Below are 22,545 nucleotides of genomic sequence, written 5' to 3'. Positions count from 1 at the left end.
TTCACACCCACAAGTTCTAGCCTTATAGCCTCATAATTTGCCCTTCCCCAATTAAAAATTTTCCTGTCGTCTCTGATTCTATCCTTTTCCATGATAATGCTAAAGGCCAGGGAGCGGTGGTCACTGTCCCCCAGATGCTCACCCACTGAGAGATCTGTGACCTGATCCGGTTCATTACCTAATACTAGATCTAGCATGGCATTCCCCCTAGTCGGCCTGTCAACATACTGTGACAGGAATCCATCCTGGACAAACTTAACAAATTCTGCCCCATCTAAACCCTTGGAACTAATCAGGTGCCAATCAATATTAGGCAAGTTAAAGTCTCCCATGATAACTACCCTGTTATTTTTGCACCTTTCCAAAATCTGCCTCCCAATCTGCTCCTCGGTATCTCTGCTGCTACCAGGGGGCCTATAGAATACCCCCAGTAGAGTAACTGCTCCCTTCCTGTTCCTGACTTCAACCCACACTGACTCAAAAGAGGATCCTGCTACATTACCCACCCTTTCTGTAGCTGTAATAGTATCACTGACCAGTAATGCCACCCCTCCTCCCCATTTCCCCCCCTCTCTATCCCTTCTAAAACACTGAAATCCAGGAATATTGAGAATCCATTCCTGCCCGGGTGCCAGCCTAGTCTATGGTTGCAGCAGGTTATCAAGAAGGCAAATGGGATGTTGGCCTTCATTGCTGGAGGGATTGAATTTTACAGCAGGGAGGTTATGCTGCAGCTGTACAGGGTACTGGTGAGGCTGCACCTGGAGTACTGCGTGCAGTTCTGGTTTCCTTACTTGAGGAAGGATATACTGGCTTTGGAGGTGGTGCAGAGGAGGTTCACCAGGTTGATTCCAGAGATGAGGGGGTTAGACTATGAGGAAAGATTGAGTCACCTGGGACTGTACTCACTGGAATTCAGAAGGATGAGAGGAGATCTTATAGAAACATATAAAATTATGAAAGGGATAGATGAGATCGAGGCAGGAAAGTTGTTTCCTCTGGTAAGTGAGACTGGAACTAGGGGGCATTCAGGGGAGTAGATTTAGGACGGAGAGGAGGAGGAACTGCTTTTCCCAGAGAGTGGTGAATCTGTGGCATTCTCTGCCCAATGAAGCTGTGGAGGCTGCCTCAGTAATTACTTTTAAGACAAGGTTGGATAGATTTTTGCATAGTAGGGGAATTAAGGTCTCTGGGGAAAAGGCAGGTAGGGGAGAGGAGTCCATCGCTCGATCAGCCATGATCTTATTTGTGGTAACTTCTACTTTACAAAAAGACCACTCGACAATTTGATGGCCAAAAGAGCATCTTTTTCTGGGACAGCAAATGATATTTACAATACAGAGGCTTCCAGGTACCTCGTGCGGCATGGGTGGAGGAACTATATACAATGCATACTGGGAGTTAAAAGAGCGGAAGTAGAAACCCCGCCAACCCCGGATCCCGCCTCTTGCTACCAACAGCTTCCGGATTAGTATGAACTTACTTTTAATAATACTCACATTACAACATTATTGAATGTCAGAGCAGGCTCGATGGGCCAGATGGCCTACTCCTGATTCTTATGTAAAAAAGAACAATCTTGAAACAAGTTTGCTTTGATGGCTCTATGAATTATGCTCCTCAGCAAAGATTGAGGTGCAGTTCTAACCTGTGTTAAGTTGAGACGGGTATCCATCCCTTTCAGCGCTCTCTTCTCTACTAATATCAGAATGTACAGGGGCCTGAAGACCCACAGAAGCAGCTTCTTTTGTTCTTTCATCCAATTTCTGAATGGTCCACAAAGCTATGAACATTATTCCTATTTTTGCATCGTTTATTTATTTAGTAATTTTACGCTGTTGCACTGCCCTGGGACTGGACGAGTGGACGAGGCCTGTATTTCTGCAGTCAGCTCCCACTGACCTGCACAGAACGGCACTGAAGGTTTAGTAATTTTACGCTGTTGCACTGTCCTGCTACTGCAGCGATAAACCAATGATAAAACTCTGAATCTGACCTGATTGTGCTTCGGACTGGGAGTTATGCAGTGGACGAGGCCTGTATTTCTGCAGTCAGCTCCCACCGACTTGCACAGAACGGCACTGAAGGATGCTGGGAAGTGTGAAACAAATGTAAGCAGGAGCTTGTTTGTTTCGGTCTCCATGGTGACGTTCCAATCACTGTCTGAAAATTAAGGAAGATCTATAAAATTAGTTAATCAGTTACCAATTCACAATAATAACAACAGTAAACTTTGAACAGTGAACAGGGTCTTTTAAGAGATAGGTACATGGAGCTTAGAAAAATAGAGGGCCATGCAGTAGGGTAATTCTAGGCAGTTTCTGGAGTAGGTTACACGGTCGGCACAACATTGTGGGCCGAAGGGCCTGTGCTCTGCTGTAGATTTCTATTTTCTGTGTAGTACAGGCAAATTGCCCCATCTCCTTCATGCTCGTCACTAGATCCTCCCTCCCCACTCAACTGTTTTTACCCATCACCTAGCTTGTCTCCTTCCCTTCCTCCACTTTCTCATTCTGGCTTCTTCCCTGTCAACACTTTAATGTGGAGATTATGTGGACGCTGCCTGATCCGCTGAGTTTCTCCACCATTTTGTGTGTGACTTGGTAAAGGCAAATTTTCTTTATTCTGGTATGGGAAGCTGATCCAGAAAACACTCAGAGAGTGCCTAAACTGACCATCTCACCCCATATACATATTCTCCCAATAAAAGCCATTAGGACCCAAAGAAGCAGTCACCAGTGCTTCAAGTACATCTAAGGAGACGGGGGGGGGGGTGGGGGGGTGGGGGGTTGGTGTTGAGAGAGCAGGGCATTGTGAGGGACGGGGAGGTTGTGGAGTGACGGGGGTGTGGGGTGTGAGGGGTGGGGGTGGTATTTGGTCAAAGACATCAGGTATAAAACACACAATGTGATTGGATTAGCTCTTTGATTAATAAAGTCCCATCTAAAAAGTTATTACGCAGAATTAAAAGCACACCAACTTGGGGATAATATTGGGGCTAGATTGCATATCGGTTGATAGAGAGTAGGAGTAAATTTGATTTGACGCAAATGATGTGTTTCACTGTACGCTTTGTGACAAGTAAAGCTAATCTTTCTACCTCTATTTTATGCAGAGAGAGTGAGGAACTGGCCTAATGTGCCATGCTACCCAGCAACCCACTGATTTAACTCCAGCTTAATTACAGGGCAATTTACAATGACAAGCAGACTGGATAGGGACAGTTTTCCATGGAGGGCAAACGATGATATCGGCTCGTTTACTAGATTGTTTTACTGCTTACATTCAGCCCTTGAACCTGGTGAGCTACACAGGTACAATCGAATTATTACACAGAACACGGTGTCAGATGAACAGTCAAGAGATTGATTAATTCAAACCCTGAAACTTGACCTGTGCCACGTGCAGAGAACAGGCTGCTTGCTTTTCACACCAGGCCTAGACCGAACACTTGGGAATTTCAGAGAGAGATGTAAATGCCTCCTAGGATCTGCGTATGGCAAGCAGATACTGGAAATCTTGATAACGCACAGAAAGTACTGGAAAGAACCAGAATACCAAAGTGAGGGGAGGGAGAGGAGTACAATTTGTCTCCTCACTTTCCCATCAGCTCCCTCTAGTTCCCCTCTTTCCCTTACTTCCATGGTCCACTGTCCTCCTCCATTAGATTCCACCTTCTTCAGCCTCTTCCACCTATCACCTTCCAGCTTGTTACTTCATCTCTCCTCCCACCTATCAGCTTATATTCCTTCCCATCCCTCCACCTTTTTATTCTGATTTCTGCTCCCTTCTTTTCCAGTCCTTCCCAGTCTCAGACTGAAATGCCAACAGTTTATTTCCATCCATAGATACCACCTGACTTGAGTTCTTCCAGCATTTTATGTGTGTTGTATTTGGAAAATAACTTGTCTGGATGCTATAGTATTCCCCAAAAAGTAAAGAGTTATATTTTTCTTTGTTTTGTGCATTCATCAGTGTTGGCTTCAGTTCTCAGATATATTTTTCAAAGGCATTTGAAGTTTATTTTGTAGTACTTCATACTTCTGTGTGGATGTTTAAAGAGCAAGCCCTTCCAGGAATCACACAGTAGCTACAAAAGATTTGAAGGGTGTAGGGCTATAAAGGGATTATCAACTCAGCAATCAGGGCCCTGTAATTTCCGTATGAAATGTTCCTACCCGATATCCAGGTCTGTTTGTGGTAAGTGAGTTAAAGCCCATTTGTATATCCGATAATCTGAGCCAATGGAAGACTTTCCTGATAAACAAGTTTACTTTCATTCAGCCCAAGTATTGAATCACCAATCCTCCCTCTCACATATGTTCATTTTAAAAACGTCAATCAGTGATCTTAAACTAAAGCTTCACATACCTGGCCTGTTGCGACACTCAACGTGGCTGCTGTTTTTATACTTAAACTGCAAAAGAACAAAGATAACAAAGTTATTGATGTCCTCCCTGAGGATCCTTGCTACAATTACTTTGCTTGTGAGTAATTTTCCTGGATGACTTGAAAATGCAAGCTCCTTTATAAGGCCAGAAAGGGTCTGGCTAAGCACAAAATCATTGTAGGTTCAATTTCATGCTACAAGTCTGGATTCCAGTGTTTATTCACAAACACGAGAAAATCTGTAGAGGCTAGAAATCCAAGCAACACACAAAATGCTGGAGGAACTCAGCAGGCCAGGCAGCTTCTGTGGAAAAGACTATACTCTTTTCCAAAGATGCCGCCTGGCCTGCTGAGTTCCTCCAGCATTTTGTGTGTTGTATTTATTGACATTCAGGCTGTTTGTCGGGGAATGCATCAAGGGGGAATCTGTCACTGGATTAGGGACTATCAATGTGACTTTTTACTTAATATAAACTGACTTCCATTGACATTGTGATGTCTAATTTGGGTTTAACATGGCCTTGGGTGCTGTATTGGCAATTTTCTGATTCACAGGCCCAGTGGTTGCACATGGAATCAGAGGGATAACAGCAAAGGAATCCATTCAGCCCATCATGCTTATGATTGCTCTCTCCAGAGCAATTCTCTGTTTTCACCCTGCGGGCTGTTTTCTCTCCACTAGATATTAACCCATTTCCTCCATATAGACCACAATGGAACCTATCTCCACCTAATCTACAGGCAGCACTTTCTAAATTCCAACCATATGCTTCATAAAAATAGTATTTCCTCATTTCATTCTCAACTCCTTTTCTCTTTGTTTTACACCTCTGACATCTGGTCCTTGACCCCTCCAATAAAAGCCCAGCCTCCCACTCAACACCATTCAGATTCTTCACCATCTTAGAGGCACAGGAGATGGCAGATGTCGAACTTGGAGCAGAGCGCCATCTGCTGGACGGACTCAGTGGTTGCAGCACAGGTTCAAAGCCTTGCATCGGATCTGGAGTGACAAGACAGACAGCACAAGGGGAGGCTGAGACAAAGTGCAGAGGTGATTGGTGGGCTTGTCTGGACATTGGACATGCAGATTGAATAGGTAGGGGAGGACAAAGCATAAAGCTGGCAAACAGAAGCAGATCAATGACGGATGAAAGCAAACAAAAAAGAGTAAGACAGACCCGAGGGGGGATGGGAGACTGAAGGTGAGGACAACAGCTGGAGTGTGATAAGGATTAACACTGAGGCACCAGTAGCACACATCGATATGTTTATGTATCTGTATGCAAGCATAAGGGTCACAGTGGATTTAATTTGGCTACACGAAAACAAGTCAAAGTGAAAACCGATCTCTACAAAGTGATCTAATTTAATTACAAGTATAAAACACAAAATAACAGATTGCTTAAGTATTCACCCCCCTTCTCGGTCAGTATTTAGTAGGGGCACCTTTGACAGCAATTACAGCCATGAGTCTGTGTGGATAGGTCTCCTCAGTTTTGCACATCTGGACACTGCTATTTTTCCCTATTCTTCTTTACAAAACTGCTCAAGCTCTGTCAGATAGCATTGGGATTGTGAGTGAAAAGCCCTTTTCAAGTCCAGCCATAAATTCTCAATTGGTTTGAGGTTCAGACTCTGAATTGGCCACTTCAGGACATTAACTCGTTTGTTTTTAAGTCATTCCTATGTAGCTTTGGCTTTATGCTTGGGGCCATTGAAAAACAAACCTTCTCCCAAGTCACAGTTCATTTGCAGACTGCATCAGGTTTTCCTCCAGGATTTCCCTGTATTTTGCTGCATTCATTTTACCCTCTACCTTCACAAGCCTTCCAGGGCCTGCTGCAGTGAAGCATCCCCACAGCATGACACAGCCACCACCAAGTTTCACTGTAGAGATGGTGTGTTTTTGATGAGGGCTGGATGATTTGGAGTTTGTAAAATGTGTGCAGGATAGTTTATTGCAGCAATACATAGAGGTACCAACTAGAGAAGGGGCAGTGTTGGATCTCCTGTTAGGAAATGAGATAGGTCAGGTGACAGAGGTATGTGTTTGGGAGCACTTCGGGTCCAGTGATCACAATGCCATTAGTTTCAATATAATTATGGAGAAGGATAGGACTGGACCCAGGGTTGAGATTTTTGTTTGGAGAAAGGCTAACTTTGAGGAGATGCAGAAGGATTTAGAAGGAGTGGATTGGGACAATTTGTTTTATGGGAAGGATGTAATAGAGAAATGGAGGTCATTTAAAGGTGAAATTTTGAGGGTACAGAATCTTTATGTTCCTGTTAGGTTGAGAGGAAAAGTTAAAAGTTTGAGAGAACCATAGTTTTCAAGGGATATTGGAAACTTGGTTCGGAAAAACAGATCTACAATAAATATAGGCAGCATGGAGTAAATGTAAATGAGGTGCTCGAGGAATATAAAGAATGTAAAAAGAATCCTAAGAAAGAAATTAGAAAAGCTAAAAGAAGATCGAGGTTGCTTTGGCAAGTAAGATGAAAATAAATCCAAAGGGTTTCTACAGTTATATATTAATAGCAAAAGGATAGTGAGGGATAAAATTGGTCCCTTAGAGAGTCAGAGTGGACAGCTATGTGTGGAGCCAAAAGAGATGGGGGAGATTTTGAACAACTTCTTCTCTTCGGTATTCACTATGGAAACTATGAAGATTAAAGCTTTAAGGAATATAAAAGTGGATAAGTCTCTGGATCCTGACAGGATATTCCCTAGGACCTTGAGGGAAGTTAGTGTAGAAATAGCAGGGGCTCTGACAGAAAAATTTCAAATGTCATTAGAAACGGGGATGGTGCCAGAGGATTGGCATATTGCTCATGTGGTTCCATTGTTTAAAAAGGGTTCTAAGAGTAAACCTAGCAATTATAGGCCTGTAAGTCTGATGTCAGTGGTGGGTAAATTAATGAAAGTATTCTTAGAGATGGTATATATAATTGTCTGGATAGACAGGGTCTGATTAGGAACAGTCAACATGGATTTGTGCGTGGAAGGTCATGTTTGACAAAATTTATTGAAATTTTTGAAGAGGTTACTAGGAAAGTTCATGAGGGTAAAGCAGTGGATGTTGTCTATATGGACTTCAGTAAGGCCTTTGACAAGGTTCCACATGGAAGGTTAGTTAGGAAGGTTCATTTCGTGAGAAGATGGCGGTGCGATGGCAGGGCGCAGCGGCCACTCCAGGAATGAATATCTGTTATCTGTAAGTAGGATGTCGTGTACAATCCTGATTTGATGGGGACGGACGTGAGAAGCACGGAGGAACATCTGGTGAAATTTCTGAAATGCCTGTTTCGCTGCTGCTGCTACTGTGCGATCAAAAAATCTCCGGAGAGGAAGGCCCCGAATCCTCGGCTTTGCCTGTTGCTTGGCGCCGGGGCCGGGGTCGAAGCGCTCGGCAGAGATGGTGCCCGGTGCTCAGTGTCGGAGGGCTGGTCGGAGGCTGGAAGTTTTCGGACGGACTCAGAGTTGGCTGTGGTCGGGTGCTTCCAAAGGCTGCATCGGGAAGTTTTGCCGCGTTGGAGGTTCATGGCAGGAAGAGTTTTTCTTCCTTCTGCCGACTGCGTGAGATGATGGGCTGTCGGGGACTTTGAGACCTTTTTTTTACCGTGCCCATGGTCTGCTCTTATCAAATTACAGTATTGCTTTGCACTGTTGTAACTGTATGTTATAATTATGTGGTTTTTGTCAGTTAGTCTTGGTCTGTCTTGTGTTTATGTGATATCATACTGGAGGAACATTGTATCATTTCTTAATGCATGCATTACTAAATGACAATAAACGAGGACTGAGTGTCCTCCTAATCTAAACTAATCTAAATCTAATCTAATCTAATCAATCGTTAGGTATTAATATTGAAGTAGTAAAATGGATTCAACAGTGGCTGGATGGGAGATGACAGAGTAGTGTGGATAACTGTTTGTCAGGTTGGAGGCTGGTGACTAGTGGTGTGCCTCAGGGATCTGTACTGGGTTCAATGTTGTTTGTCATATACATTAATGGTCTGGATGATGGGGAGGTAAATTGGATTAGTAAGTATGCAGATGATACTAAGGTAGGTGGCGTGGATAATGATGTAGGTTTTCAAAGCTTGCAGAGAGATTTAGGCCAGTTAGAAGAGTGGGCTGAAAGATGGCAGATGGAACTTAATGCTGATAAGTGTGAGGTGCTACATTTTGGTAGGACTAATCAAAATAGGACATACATGGTAAATGGTAGGGCATTGAGGAATGCAGTAGAACAGAGTGATCTAGGAATAATGGTGCATAGTTCCATGAAGGTGAAATCTCATGTGGATAGGGTGGTGAAGAAAGCTTTTGCTATGCTGGCCTTTATAAATCAGAGCATTGAGTATAGGAGTTGGGATGTAATGTTAAAATTGTACAAGGCATTGGTAAGGCCAAATTTGGAGTATTGTGTACAGTTCTGGTAGGTACTGGGTTGCAGGTCATGTTACTGTACCATTCGTTTTACAACCAGTATCTGAAGCATTTACCCTGACACCATTCAGTGAACTGGAGATTTGGGGTCTCAGTGCTAGTGATTATCCATACAATGGTTAATTGTCAGTGAAACTGGAGTTCTTGGAGGCCGATGTGGGGGTGTCTGAGGTCCCTGATACATTAGTGCTGGTTTGTCCGGACCCTGTTGAGACAGGCAGCGTTTCAATTCTGGTGGGGACCAACACCCCTCTTGTGAGGACACCCATGGGGGCCTACAAGGAGAAGGCGGGTGAGAGTTTTTTGGGGACCTTGTCTGTGCACCCAGTGTTTCAAGCTGCTTTTGAGGAAGTGCTTGGCCATATTGGGCCGGGTACCAAATTTAAACGAGGGACAGTGTGGTGCACCCAGTCGAAGCCAATGGTGGTACGGCCTGGGGAAGTAACGAGAGTGATGGGGACCCCCAGATTTCCCAGAGTGCCTGAGGCGAAGCCCTCTTAGTGGACGCTCCGGAAGACCTCGAGGGAGAGTCGTGATTTCCTGCTGAGATACTGGTGAGACCCGAATTGCAGAAGCACTCGGTTGTACAGGCGAGCAGGATGGCAGTGATCATCAGGAATACTACAAAGAGGGAGGTCACCTTCGAGTGGGGGATGCCCCTGGTGCATTTGTTCCCGCTGAGAAACTATTGAAAAGGTGGGAAAGTTGACTGCTGAGTCATTCAACTTCAGGGATTCCCCGGTGCTGCTGGGTTGGAAAAGGAGACATGGCTCAGGCGGAGGAGATGAAACATGCTTCGGTGCCTCCGTTAGTCAAGTCACTTTTATTGGCATTTCAATCATAACTTCTGGTACAGTACACAGTAAAAATGAGACAATGATTTTTCAGGACCATGGTGTTACATGACACAGTACAAAAACTAGACTGAACTACGTGAAAAAACAACACAGAAAAAAACACTAGACTACAGACCTACCCAGGACTGGATAAAATGCACAAAACAGTGCAGGCATTACAATAAATAATAAACAGGACATTAGGGCAAGGTGTCAGTCCAGGCTCTGGGTATTGAGGAGTCTGATGGCTTGGGGGAAGAAACTGCTACACAGTCTGGTCGTGAGAGCCCGAATGCTTCGGTGCCTTTTCCCAGACGGCAGGAGGGAGAAGAGTTTGTATGAGGGGTGCGTGGGGTCCTTCGTAATGCTGCGTGAATGACTGGGTTGGAGTTGAAGAACCAGATCACCTCACTCCCGGACCGACCCCGGTGTTGTCAGCTGGTTCTGCCCGAGAGGTATTGGAGGATTGTGTTGAAGTCACTTCATGATGATTCTGGACATTTGTGGGTGGAAAAGACCTATGGATTGCTCAGAGACCGGTTTTACTCACCCCGAATGAAGTCGGAGGTTGACGAATACTGCAAGTCATGCATTCGATGCATACGGCAGAAGACACTGCCTACGTGGGCAGCTTCTTTGTCCCACTTACAGAGTGCGAGGCCTCTGAACCTGTGTATGGATTTCTTGTCAATAGAACCCGATGCCAGCAACACGGCCAAATGTCTTAGTCACCGGGGACCACTACACCAGATACCGATTTGTAACAGGGGACACATCGCACAGCATCCACCCAAACGAGATTTCTTACGTTTGACCAGGCAGAGGGTTATCACCCCCTATATTAAGCCATTAGATGAAGCGAGTGCTACACTTCCCTTAAGGTATGTGTTTCTGGTTAGCTTTTCAAGATTTCCTTCCATAAAAGCTTTATATCAGTGCTGTCAAGTTGCACAAGCTAAATCAATTCTGATGTGGTTTGCCAATACCCGATATCTATGGAGCAAAGACTGATGTAGGATTATGCACTTTGGGAATAAGTTTGTCAAAAAAACATTTGAAACAGGGTCACTAGGGACATAGTTGGGCAATCAGTGATTTAAAGAGGCAGGTCCTGGGAGTGTGTTAAAGGAGGAGGAACATAAATTGTGGTGTGGGGGTTCCAGAGCAATGGCCTGGGCAGCTGAAGGTACAGCCATCAGTTCTGAATGAATATTGGTGGTGTGCAAGAGGGTGGGAGGAATGCGACACTGCACTGGGTTACAGACTACAAGGCCAAAAGACATGGGAGCAGGATTTGGCCATCTGGCCCATCAGCCCTCTCAACCCCATTCTCCTACCTTTGACACCCTGACTAATCAAGAATCTATCCACCTTCACTTAAGTATACTCAACGACCTGGTCTCCACAGTCATCTGGCAATAATTTCCACAGATTCATCACCTTCTGACTAAACAAATTCCTCCTCATCTCTGTACTATAGGGACATCCTTCTATTCTGAGGATGTGCCCTCTGGTCCTAGACTCTCCCACTGCAGTATGTAATATAAACCCCTTACAGACCCCAGTGCGAAATGAACCTGGGTCACTACCACAGGTTAACTGCTACGAGCTACCATCCTGCCCCTTCCACATCAACTCTATCCAGGCCGTAGGAGGTGGAGAGATGCCAAGAAGAGAATTGGTGAGGAACATGAAAACAAGGATACAAATTTTAAAATTATGCTCACATTTGTAAAGCATGAAATTGATAGACAATTAAAACCTAGTGTACATTGTGATACACGTAGCAGAACTTAAGATGATGCAGAGTGGAATTGACAGATTGTCCAGAAGAGCTTTAGAATATCTAAACGTAGAAATGAAAAGGTACTCATGATGAATTTAGCAGTAAATTAACTGAGAAATGGCCAATACAAGGGCGCAGTATGTGGTTCAAAGCCTGACTCAAAAACAAATAATCTGGTAAAGCTTCAGAGAGTCGGCATGAAAAATAAGGCCTTTGATAGCCAGGCAACAGAAATTGTTTGAAGAATAAAGACAGTGGCTTCGGTCTTACTCAGAATTCAGAGGAGGAAGTTCCTCCTAACGTGGTAACTGATAGCACGAGAACATCTAAGAAGCTGTGAAATGAAGCTTTCCAGTTCTTTTATCAGCAAGATCATCAGTTACCTTGATACACATCCGAGAATGTTTGTCAACGCTCTCAAACACATAGGTCTGTGGAGTAGAGGAAAGAAAATCATCAATCATGGCTTAGAGTGAATGCAAAGGAGCCTGCAGATTATTCCAGTAGATGGTGTCCAGTCAACCGAACTGTAATGTTCTGCTATTAACTCCTTCAGGATTAATGTAACATTTCTGAGACAAATCAATGTGTATTAATCAATATTATTAGTTTGTTTACATGAAAAATGTATTGCTATGTTTTTCATCATTTCTGTGGTTAATGCTAACCAGCAATTAATTAGAAAGCAATTTAATTTTGTTTGGGTTAGAAATAGTGTTTTTAATTTCAGTTTTAAAATTAAATTGATAAATTTTTCAAATGCAACCCCAATCCAGTCCCAACCTGTCCTCCTCTGGGCTTATTGGAGTTGTGATAGGAAGGCAGATTAAGAAGGTATATATTATCATGAGGAGAACTATTAACCTGATCGACAGGTGGCTGGATTTATCAAAGCTCAGAAACTGCAACACCTCAATGGAAGCTCAGACACTTTTGGAATATTGATAAGTACTCCTTTACAGTTTTAACAGTCACTAAACCCAGGAAATGTGGCTAAGTTGGTTACCAAAGGATCTCTGGGGAGGCAGCTGACTACTTTCTGCACTGGACCTCACCGATCACAATTTGGTTTGGCATCTGCTCTACCCAAGACTGTAAGAAGCTGCAGAGAATTGTGGATGAAGGTGAGCACATCACAAAATCAGCTTCCTTAACATGGACTTGTCTACATTTTTCACTGCCTCAGAAAACCAACCAATAAAAGACCCCTCCCACCACATACTTCCCTCTTCGCCTAACTTCCATCAAGCAGAGGATACAAAAGTCTGAAAACATACAGCACCAGACAGCTTCCATCCCTCTGTAAGAAGATACTTGAAAGAATGTTAGAATTTTGTCTCGTAATCGACCTTGCCATTGTCTTGCACATCATTATCCACTTGCATTGAACTTTCAGTGCATCTATAATAGATATTCTGCATTCTGTTTCCCATGTACTACCCTGGTGTATTTATGCTATGAAATAATCTGTACAGATGGATTAATTTGTTCACTGGTCCTTGGTACATAAAGTCATAGAAACATTGAGCACTACAGCACAGAAAGCGGATCTTCAGCACATCTCGTCCATACCAGCCTGGTCTTCTGCCTAGTCCCATATGCTTTCACCTGCACGTAGCCTTCCACACCTTGCTCAATGTCTCTAACCAAACTTTGGTTCAATATTACAGTTCAACTCCACCGGCAACTCTTCTCACACTCACACTGAGTGAAGAAAAACCCTTCCTTTCAACCTAAACCTTTTACCTCTAGTTCAAAGTAAATTTATTCTCAAAGAACATGCATGTCATCTTATACAACCTTGAAATTCATTTTCTTGCAGGCATTCTTAAAAAATCCATAATAGAATCAATGAAAGACTACAACAACTTGGGCATTCATCCAGAGTGCAAAAGAGAACAAACTCTACAAATCAAAAATAATAATAAATAAGCAATAAATATTGAGAGCATGAGATGAACAGCCCTAAGAAGTGAATCCATAGGTTCTGAGAACATTTCAATGATGGGGTAAGTAAAGTTATCCCCTTTGTTCAAGAGCCTGATGGCTGAGGGATAGTAAGTGTTCCTGAACCTGGTGGTGTGACTCCTGAGGCTGTTGTGCCTTCTCCCTGATGAGATGAGAGAGAATATACTAGATGGTGAGGATCCTTGATGATGGATGCTGCTTTCATATTGATTGTTCAATAGTGGGGAGGGCTTTACCCACAATGCACTGGGCCATACCCATTACTTTCTATCAGATTTTCCATTCAAGGGCATTGGGGTTTCCATACCAGGCTGTGATGCAGCCAGTCAATATACTCTCCACTACTCATCTATAGAAGTTTCTCAAAGTTTTGATGTCATGCCAAGCTTTCACAGACTTCTAAGGAAATAGAGGTGTTGGTGTGCTTTCTTTGTAATCGCACTTAAGTGCTGGGTCCAGGACAGGTCCTCCAAAATAATCACACTGATGAATTTAAAGTTGCTGACCCTCTCCACCTCTGATCCTCCAATGAGGACTGGCTCATGGATCTCTGGTTTCCTTCACACCCAAGGAAAAAGCCCACAAGCATTCACACCATCCATACCCCTTATAAATTTGATAGCCCGCATCTCTACAAGATCTTCCCTCATTCATCTGTGCTCCATTGAATGAAGCTCAAATCTACTCAATCTTTCCCTATAACTCAGATCATCAAGTCCTAGCACCATTGGTGTCAATTTTCTCTGCACTCCCTCAAGCTTATTGGTATCTTTCCTGTAGGTAGGTGATCAGAACTGCACACAGTATTCCAACTTCTGCCTCACCAATGCCTTATCAACTTCAGCTTAACATCCCAACTCCTGTACTCAGAAGCCTGATTAATGAGGGCCAATTTATGATGGCGCTATCAAGGAATTATGGATCTGTATTCCTAGGTCCCTTTGTTCTATCACACATCTCAGTGCCCTACTATTCACTGTATCAGCGTTGCATATTTGTCCTTCCAAAGTGCAACACCTCACACGTGACAATAATAAACAAATCTAATTCAAGGTCTAATTCCGCTTCAGGGTTATGCTTCAAGTAGCAAGGTAGCAAGATTTGCTGCTCCTTGAGGCAGAGACACAGTAATATCCCACATATTAGATGTGGCCCTCGGTCTGTATATTAGCTAAAGCACTTCTAGTCAAAACATTGAAATTTCAAAGATGGGGGAACAGCAACACAGCAGGAAGGTTAGTCGACTCCCTTCCACAATTAACACAAGTTTGAATCTCATCACTGAATTTAAATTTATATTGCTACTTTGAAATGCAAACCTAGCATCAGTAATAGGGACAGTGTTGCAAAATCTTTGTTCCATTATACCTTGAGGGAATCTAAACCTATTGTCATTATCTGTGACTACCAGTCCAACAGTGTGGTTAATTCCTGATTGCCCTCTGAAACAGCCTCTCCATTTGAAGGGTCTCCACTTCTAAGACTTGCTCCATCAATGCCAGAACTTCTGGTTAATGCTTCCCTAACTTGACAAAGTGCTTTGTTTTAGTATTTATTTGGAGATACAGACAGTAACGGACAACACCCATTCTGCCCAGTAGACCACAACACCACAAATCACAGGAGCAGAATTAGGCCATTCAGTGCATTCCATCGGGGCTGATTTATTATCCCTCTCAATCCCATTCTCCTGCCTTCTCCCTGTAAACTTTGACGCCCTGACTAATCAAGAACCTATCAACCTCCGCTTTAAATATACTCAACAACTTCGCCTCCACAGCCAGCCGTGCCAAAGAATTTCACAGATTCACCACCCTCTGGCTAAAGAGATTCCTCCTGATTTCTGTTCGAAATGGATGTCCCTCTATTCAGAGGCTCTGCTCTCTGGTCCTACACTCTCCACTATAGGACAAATCCTCCCCTTGTCAACCCTGTCTAGGCCTTTCAATATTCAATAGATTTCAATTATATCTCCTTTCCTTCTTCTAAACTCCAGTGATTACAGACCCAGAACCATCAAACATTCCTCATATGTTACCCTTTCATTCCCGGAATCACTCTCATGAACCTACTCTCTAATGCCAGCTCATCTTCTCTTAGATAAGGGTCCAAAACTGCTCACGATACTCAACGTATGGTCTGACCAGAGCTTTATAAAGCCTCAGCATTACATCTTTGCTCTTATAATTCTATTACACCCATGTGATTAATCAAACTACCAAAGCAAACATCTTTGCAATGTAGCAGGAAACTGGAGCACACAGGGATAACACAGAAACTCCTTACGGGCAGCAGTGGAATGGAAACCAGGTCATTGGCACTGTGGTAGTGTTGTGTGAACTGTTATGCGACTGTGCAATTCATTACACAGATTCTGTCTTGCCAAACCTCACAGATACAAACAAGCAACACACTCAAAATGCTGGTGGAACGCAGCAGGCCAGGCAGCATCTATAGGAAGAAGTACAGTCGACATTTCGGGCCGAGACCCTTCGTCAGGACTAACTAAAAGAAAAGATACTAAGAGATTTGAAAGTGGGAGGGGAAGGGGGGAATCTGAAATGATAGAAGACAGGAGAGAGAGGGGTGAAGCTAAGAGTTGGAAAGGTGATTGGCAAAAGGGATGCAGAGCTGGAGAAGGGAAAGGATCATGGGATGGAGGCCTCGGGAGAAAGAGAGGGGGAGGGGAGCACCAAAGGGAGATGGAGAGCAGGCAAGGAGCAAGTGATTGTGAGAGGGGCAGAAAGAAAAGAAAAGGGGGAGAATAAATAAATAAGGGATGGGGTAAGATGGGAAGGAGGGGCAATAACAGAAGTTAGAGAAATAAATGTTCATGCCATCAGGTTGGAGGCTATCCAGACGTCGTTGTTCTCCAACCTGAGTGTGGCTTCATCTTGACATGGATAGACATATCAGAATGGGAATGGGACGTGGAATTAAAATGTGTGGCCACTGGGAGATCCTGCTTTCTCTGGTGGACAGAGCGTAGGTGTTCAGCGAAACGGTCTCCCAGTCTGCATCAGGTCAAACAAGTTGGCTTTTAGGTGGCTAGATTCTTCGGTTTATTGCAAAGCCTTCATTTAGCATATTTCTTGCAAGCTAGATCAGTAAATCAAACACTGTGCTAAAATGGACATTTTAAGAAAAACAGGGAATCAAAAAATGGGTTGAATTAGGATCTCTGCTGTTCTGGTATATTGTATTTCACCGTGGTTTATCAGAGTGCTGAAAATGTCATTTGTGAAATGACACCTGATACTATTAAATGCATCAAAATACTGATGGCATTCGCAGTTCCAGAATGGTTTATTCTGAGGTCCCAACCGTCCATAACTGCCGCATCACTTAAAAATTCACATAGAAGAGTTACACGTGCTTCCAAAGAGCCCAGAGCTAGCAACGCTCCGATTTAGTTAATCATGTAAACTAATCTGTGTTTAAAGAGGAATGGTACAAGCCAAATACTTGGATCCTGCCCTGTGTACGCTCCACATTAAGTCTTTATTTATCCATTCATTTAGAGATATAGCACAGCAGGGCTTCCAATACTTTCAGCTGCACCACCCAGCAACCCGGGTTTAACCCTAACCTATTCACAGGACTGTTTAAAACGGCCCGGTACCTGACTGGACTACGGGAGGAAGCCGGGGGACACAGAGAACCCACGCATTCCACGGAGAGGACGTACAGATTCAACACAAACTCTGTTCCAACTGAAAACTCAGGAGCAGAGAGGCCTGCTTCCGAATTGTTGCTTCTTAGCTTAATGTCCACAGACCGATAGGGTTTAGTTACTCAAGTGCCCTGCTTCTGAGTTGGAAGCACGACTTATGAATTCCTCTGTAGGTTAGCAGACAAAAGCTACACATTGCCCACTGATCAAACTTACTGTGGGATCACAGGCTTTTGGCTCTTTACTAAACGTCTGGTAAAATCATCACTAAAGCTCTTGTAACTGGGGGTATTATGATACATAGACAATGTTCCTCCCAGTGGTTAGTGGCAATGCGTAGCTTTAACTTACAGATCGTAAAAGCCTTGCAGCTGATTCGTTGAACTCGACACAGGATCCATTTGACTTCCAACAGAGGACTGCACCAAGTTTAATGGAGCATTTCCCTTTATAATGGACTGCCATGTTGTTCTTGAGTTGAATCGTATCTGAGAAGTTGCTTGACCTCCAGAGATCGGGACCAACTTTTCAGAAAAATAAGTAGAACAGATTTCAAAAATCATTTATCACAGAGTCATGCCGTCCAGTAATCCCCAATTTAACACAGGACAATTTACAATGACCAATTAATATACTAACTTACAAACACGAGGAAATCTGCAGATGCTGGAAATTCAAGCAACACACACAAAATGCTGGTGGAACACAGCAGGCCAGGCAGCATCTATAGGGAGAAGCGCTGTTGACGTTTCGGGCCGAGACCCTTCGTCAGGACTCGGTCCTGACAGTCCTGACAAAGGGTCTCGGTCCGAAACGTCGACAGTGCTTCGCCCCTTATAGATGCTGCCTAGCCTGCTGTGTTCCACCAGCATTTTGTGTGTGTTGTTTGAATCTACTAACTCATGTGTCTTTGGACCGTGGGAGGAAACTGGAGCACCCGAGGGGAAACCCACGTAGTCACGGAAAGGAATGGAAACTTGCTTACAGAGGAACTGTAATTGAACTCTGAACGCCAATACTCCAAGCTATAAATACATTGTGCTAACTACTCCCCTACTGTGACACCCCACAGTACTCACCAGCTTCAGGGGTATCAGTGAATGGACAGTCTATTGTCCGAAGGCTGTCGGGCCCGAGGTACAACGCCTAGAGAAAGAAAAAAAGTTAGCCTTATTCATTTTTCGAAAGATCACATTCAGCTCCTCAAGAGCACAAGTGGGAAAAGCCTTTAACTGACTTTGTTAACCTGGCTTCTCAATCCATTGTGATATAGGGAAGTGACCCACACTTACAGGAGAACGTAGGTGAAAATATTTTAATTGAAGTGTTGCATTACTTCAGCAAACAATGGAGACGGAGAAGCCCTCTTCTATCAGGTCCTTACTTCTTCACCTGTTCCACCCATTATCTCCCAGCTTCTTACTTTATCCTCTTCTCCCTGCATTCCCACCTTCCTCCTCACCTGGTCTCACCTATCCCACTTGCCATCTCGTACTCCTTCCCCTCTCCCTCATTCTGGTTTCTTCCCCCTCCCTTTCCAGTTCTGATGAAGGGTCTCAGCCCAAAGTGGCAACAGTTTTTACCCCACCATTGATGCTGCCTGACTTGCTGAGTTCCTCCAGCACTTTGTGTGCTACACAAAAAAAGGTTGCTAAACTAAGTGAAAGGAATTACTGTCATATTTAAATAATATAGCCCATCAGCTACACCATAGATTTACTAATCTCTTCTTATCCCAAAGGCATTTATTGAATACTTATTATTACCTGGATACAGAGGCAAGGAAGCAAGTAGTTATAAGACAGAGTAGATGTGGAGTTATTCTGCAGGGAACACAAGAGTACATTCAAAATGTTACAGAGCACATGCAAACCAGTTCACTGAATGAAACACATCCAAGATACAGAATGACTAAATTAAATATTGACAACAACACACACAAAATGCTGGTAGAACACAGCAGGCTAGGCATCATCTATAGGGAGAAGCGATGTTGACGTTTCGGGCCGAGACCCTTCATCAGGACTAACTGAAAGGAAAGATAGTAAGAGATTTGAAAGTAGTGGGGGGAGGGGGAAACGTGAAATGATAGGAGAAGACCAGAGGGGGTGGGATGAAGCTAAGAGCTGGAAAGGTGATTGGTGAAAGTGATACAGAGCTGGAGAAGGGAAAGGATCATGGGACGGGAGGCCTCAGGAGAAAGAAAGGGGGAGGAAGCACCACAGGGAGATGGAGAACAAGCAAACAACTACCGTAAATATGTCAGGGATGGGGTAAGAAGGGGAGGAGGGGCATTAACGGAAGTTAGAGAAGTCAATGTTCATGCCATCAGGTTTGAGGCTACCCAGCCGGTATATAAGGTGTTGTTCCTCCAACCTGAGTTTGGATTCACTTTGACAGTAGAAGAGGCCATGGATAGACATATCAGAATGGGAATGGGATGTGGAATTAAAATGTGTGGCCACTGGGAGATCCTGCTTTTTCTGGCTTTTTCCTCCCCCCTCTACTTTCAAATCTCTTACTATCTTTCCTTTCGGTTAGTCCTGACGAAGGGTCTCGGCCCAAAACGTCGACATCGCTTCTCCCTATAGATGCTGCCTACCCTGCTGTGTTCTACCAGCATTTTGTGTGTGTTGTTGTTTGAATTTCCAGCATCTGCAGATTTTCTCGTGTTTGCAAATTAAATATTGGCATGGTTTTCAATCTCATTATAGTTGGTTCACCAATGTAATGTATCTGAACTCAAAATAGACAAAATACAAAAGAATGTCATATCCAGTAAAAGATTGGATAACTTCTCTCTGAACTGTTCCCGTAGACTGTGGACTCACTTCCAACAATTCTTCATCTCATACTTACTGCTCGATTATTTATTGTGTTTTTCTATTTGTATTTACACATTTTGTTGTCCTTTGCACATTGGTTGTTTGTCCGTCCTGTTGGGTGCAGTCTTTCATCGATTCGTTTGCCCACAAGAAAAGGAATCTCAGGGTTGTATGTGGTGACATGTATGTACTCTGATAATAAATTTAGTTTGAAATTTAATGAAGACAGCTAATACATTGAGCTCTATGTATGAAAGTTGTACCATCAATGTAAAGATAAGATTAGTTTTATTTGTCATGTATCTGTTGAAACACACAGCAAAATGCATCATTATAGTGCATTAACAGTTCAAGTATTTGTTTGGTTGGCTGCCAGTGACTAGTGGTGTTCCTCAGGGATCAGTATTGGGCCCACTACTTTTCACATTGTTTCTCAGTGATTTGGATAATGGCTTTGTGGCACAGTTTGTGGATGATACGAAGATAAGTGGAGGGGTTGGCAGTGCTGAGGAAGCAATGCAATTACAGCAGGACTTAGACAAATAGGAAGAATGGGCAAATAAGTTTCAGATGGAATACAGTTTTGGGAAATATAATAATGCATTTTGGTAAGAGGAACAATAGAGCAGACTATTATCTAAATGGGGAGAAGGCTCAAACATCAGAGGGACTTAGGAGTCCTCGTCCAAGACTCTCTGAAGGTTGATTTACATATTGAGTCAGTAGTAAAGAAGGCAGATGCAATGTTGCCATGTATTTCAATGGGAATAAAATATAAAAGCAAGGAGATAATAGTGAGCCTTTATAAGATACTAGTCAAGCTGGACTTGGGAGTATTGTCAAAAGTTTTGGGCGCATGTCTCAGAAAGGATGTACTGTCATTGGACAGCGTCCAGAGGAGATTCACAAGAATGATTCTGGCAATGAAGGGGTTAACATAGGAGGAGCATTGGCAGCTTTGGGTCTGTACTCACTGGAATTTAGAAGAATGCGTGCAGATCTCACTGAAACCCACCGAATGCTGAAAGGACTAGATAGGGTGAAGGTGGAGAGAACGTTTCCTATGGTGGGCGTATTCAGAACTGGAGGGCACAACCTCAAGATTGAGGGGCAACCTTTTAGAACAGAGGTAAGGAGGAATTCTTTTAGCCAGAGAGTAGTGAGTCTGTGGAATACTCAGCCATAGAAATATGGTGGAGGCAAAGTCCTTGGGTATATTTCAAGTGGAAGTTGATCGTTTCCTGATCAGTCAGGGTATCAAAATATAGGGCAAGAAGGCAGGTGTGTGGGGTTGAGTGAGATCAGGATCAGCCATGATTGAATGGCAGAGCAGACTCAAGGGGCTGAATGGCCTATGTCTTATGGTTTAAGTGAAACCTCCAGTTTTATGGAATACACACTCTGCTCCCGCCAAATCCGTGAGATGGGGAAGGCTCCTGCACCCCAAATCCTGGTTTATGTGAATGCAGTGTAACTTGCCACCCTGTTGAACTCTGTGCTGAGAAATAACAGGCAAATTAAAGGAATTATATTTATGAATGTTAACTTAACTAAAGGGTTAATAAAGAAAGCAAAAAAAAAACACATAAAAAGGGGCCATTATAATTAAACAGTCAAATGTGGAGCTCAACTCTTCGAAAAGTTATATTCATCGATTCTCAGTTGACCTCTTCACCTCACTCCACGGTCCCCCACCAGGTCAAATCCCATGACCGGTTCTCCCCAGTGTCTTTTCTCTTCATCTCCCACCGAACGAAGACCCCAGCTCACATTGGTGTCAGGCACACGACAAAAAAAACCTGCTTCCCTGACTGAACGGCTCACATTCCAAAACACCAGTTATCTTTGCCCATAACCCAAACACTGCTTCTACAGAAAGACCATTACGTTAGCAGTGAAACCTTTCCCAGGGTGTCACATATGCGTAGTGCAGGGGGCAGCCAGTGTGCAAAATAAGTTAACAGAATAAGTAAAGCTTTATAAAGTATGCAGAAAGACTCAAAAATGTTAGGCAGCCTCTTTTCAAAATCAGCCTTTAGTTTTAATCACTGTCTGGTTTCTTTAAAAACACAAACAATCTACACCACAAACCTATCATCTTTTTGTTTTGCCAGTTATCCTGACCTCTACTATCAGTAACTGTTTCATCGCAGATATTAGATATATTTGCTTCAGAACTAAACAGATTAGATTTAACTTTCAGTGATGTTTGAATTAGATTAAGTTGGTTCAGATAAGATTTCATGCACCACATCCGCCCTACATATCTTTTCAGGTTGATGAATGCTAAAGTTACCTAGAACATGAGATATGGTAGTTGTAAAATCCCAGCAATATAAGCATATAGCAGACATCAACACTGAGGTTAATTGCAGTACCTGGTTCTGCAGTTTACTGGGTAAAGATGTCCAGAGTTCGGGGTTGCTACTACACAGTCACTCATCAGATGATGCTTGTCCACAAGACATAGGAGCAGAATTAGGCCATTTGGCCCATCAAGTCTGCTCTGCCAAGTGATCATGCTTCAAGGTTCATTTACTATCTAAGTAAACAGCTCTGAAATTTTTCTTCTCCAGAAGGCCACAAAACCAAGAAAAAGAACAGCAGCATAAT

The 22,545-nt window shown here is 43.4% G+C and overlaps 1 protein-coding gene and 1 long non-coding RNA gene across 3 annotated transcripts in view; one reads left to right on the top strand and one right to left on the bottom strand.

Moving 5' to 3' along the window:
• Positions 1 to 22,545, bottom strand: part of LOC140742049 (interleukin-17 receptor E-like) — a 98,266-nt gene that overhangs the window by 19,627 nt on the left and 56,094 nt on the right. The window contains exons 7-12 of the mRNA XM_073072778.1: positions 18,874 to 18,930; positions 18,187 to 18,253; positions 17,459 to 17,631; positions 11,850 to 11,897; positions 4,372 to 4,417; positions 1,997 to 2,163 (exon numbers count right to left, since the gene is read on the bottom strand). Coding sequence (XP_072928879.1) covers positions 1,997 to 2,163; positions 4,372 to 4,417; positions 11,850 to 11,897; positions 17,459 to 17,631; positions 18,187 to 18,253; positions 18,874 to 18,930 — 558 coding nt within the window. The remainder of the gene's footprint in view (positions 1 to 1,996; positions 2,164 to 4,371; positions 4,418 to 11,849; positions 11,898 to 17,458; positions 17,632 to 18,186; positions 18,254 to 18,873; positions 18,931 to 22,545) is intronic.
• Positions 1 to 22,545, top strand: part of LOC140742050 (uncharacterized) — an 80,170-nt gene that overhangs the window by 54,329 nt on the left and 3,296 nt on the right. Inside the window, exons 3-4 of one of the 2 annotated variants that reach the window (XR_012102196.1) lie at positions 12,429 to 12,590; positions 13,289 to 13,475. This is a non-coding gene — a long non-coding RNA (uncharacterized lncRNA). The remainder of the gene's footprint in view (positions 1 to 12,428; positions 12,591 to 13,288; positions 13,476 to 22,545) is intronic. The other variant, XR_012102197.1, reaches the window with a different exon arrangement.

This window comes from Hemitrygon akajei, chromosome 19, assembly GCF_048418815.1.
Source record: "Hemitrygon akajei chromosome 19, sHemAka1.3, whole genome shotgun sequence".
Lineage (NCBI taxonomy): Eukaryota > Metazoa > Chordata > Chondrichthyes > Myliobatiformes > Dasyatidae > Hemitrygon > Hemitrygon akajei.
This window is presented reverse-complemented; position numbering and strand designations above follow the sequence as displayed.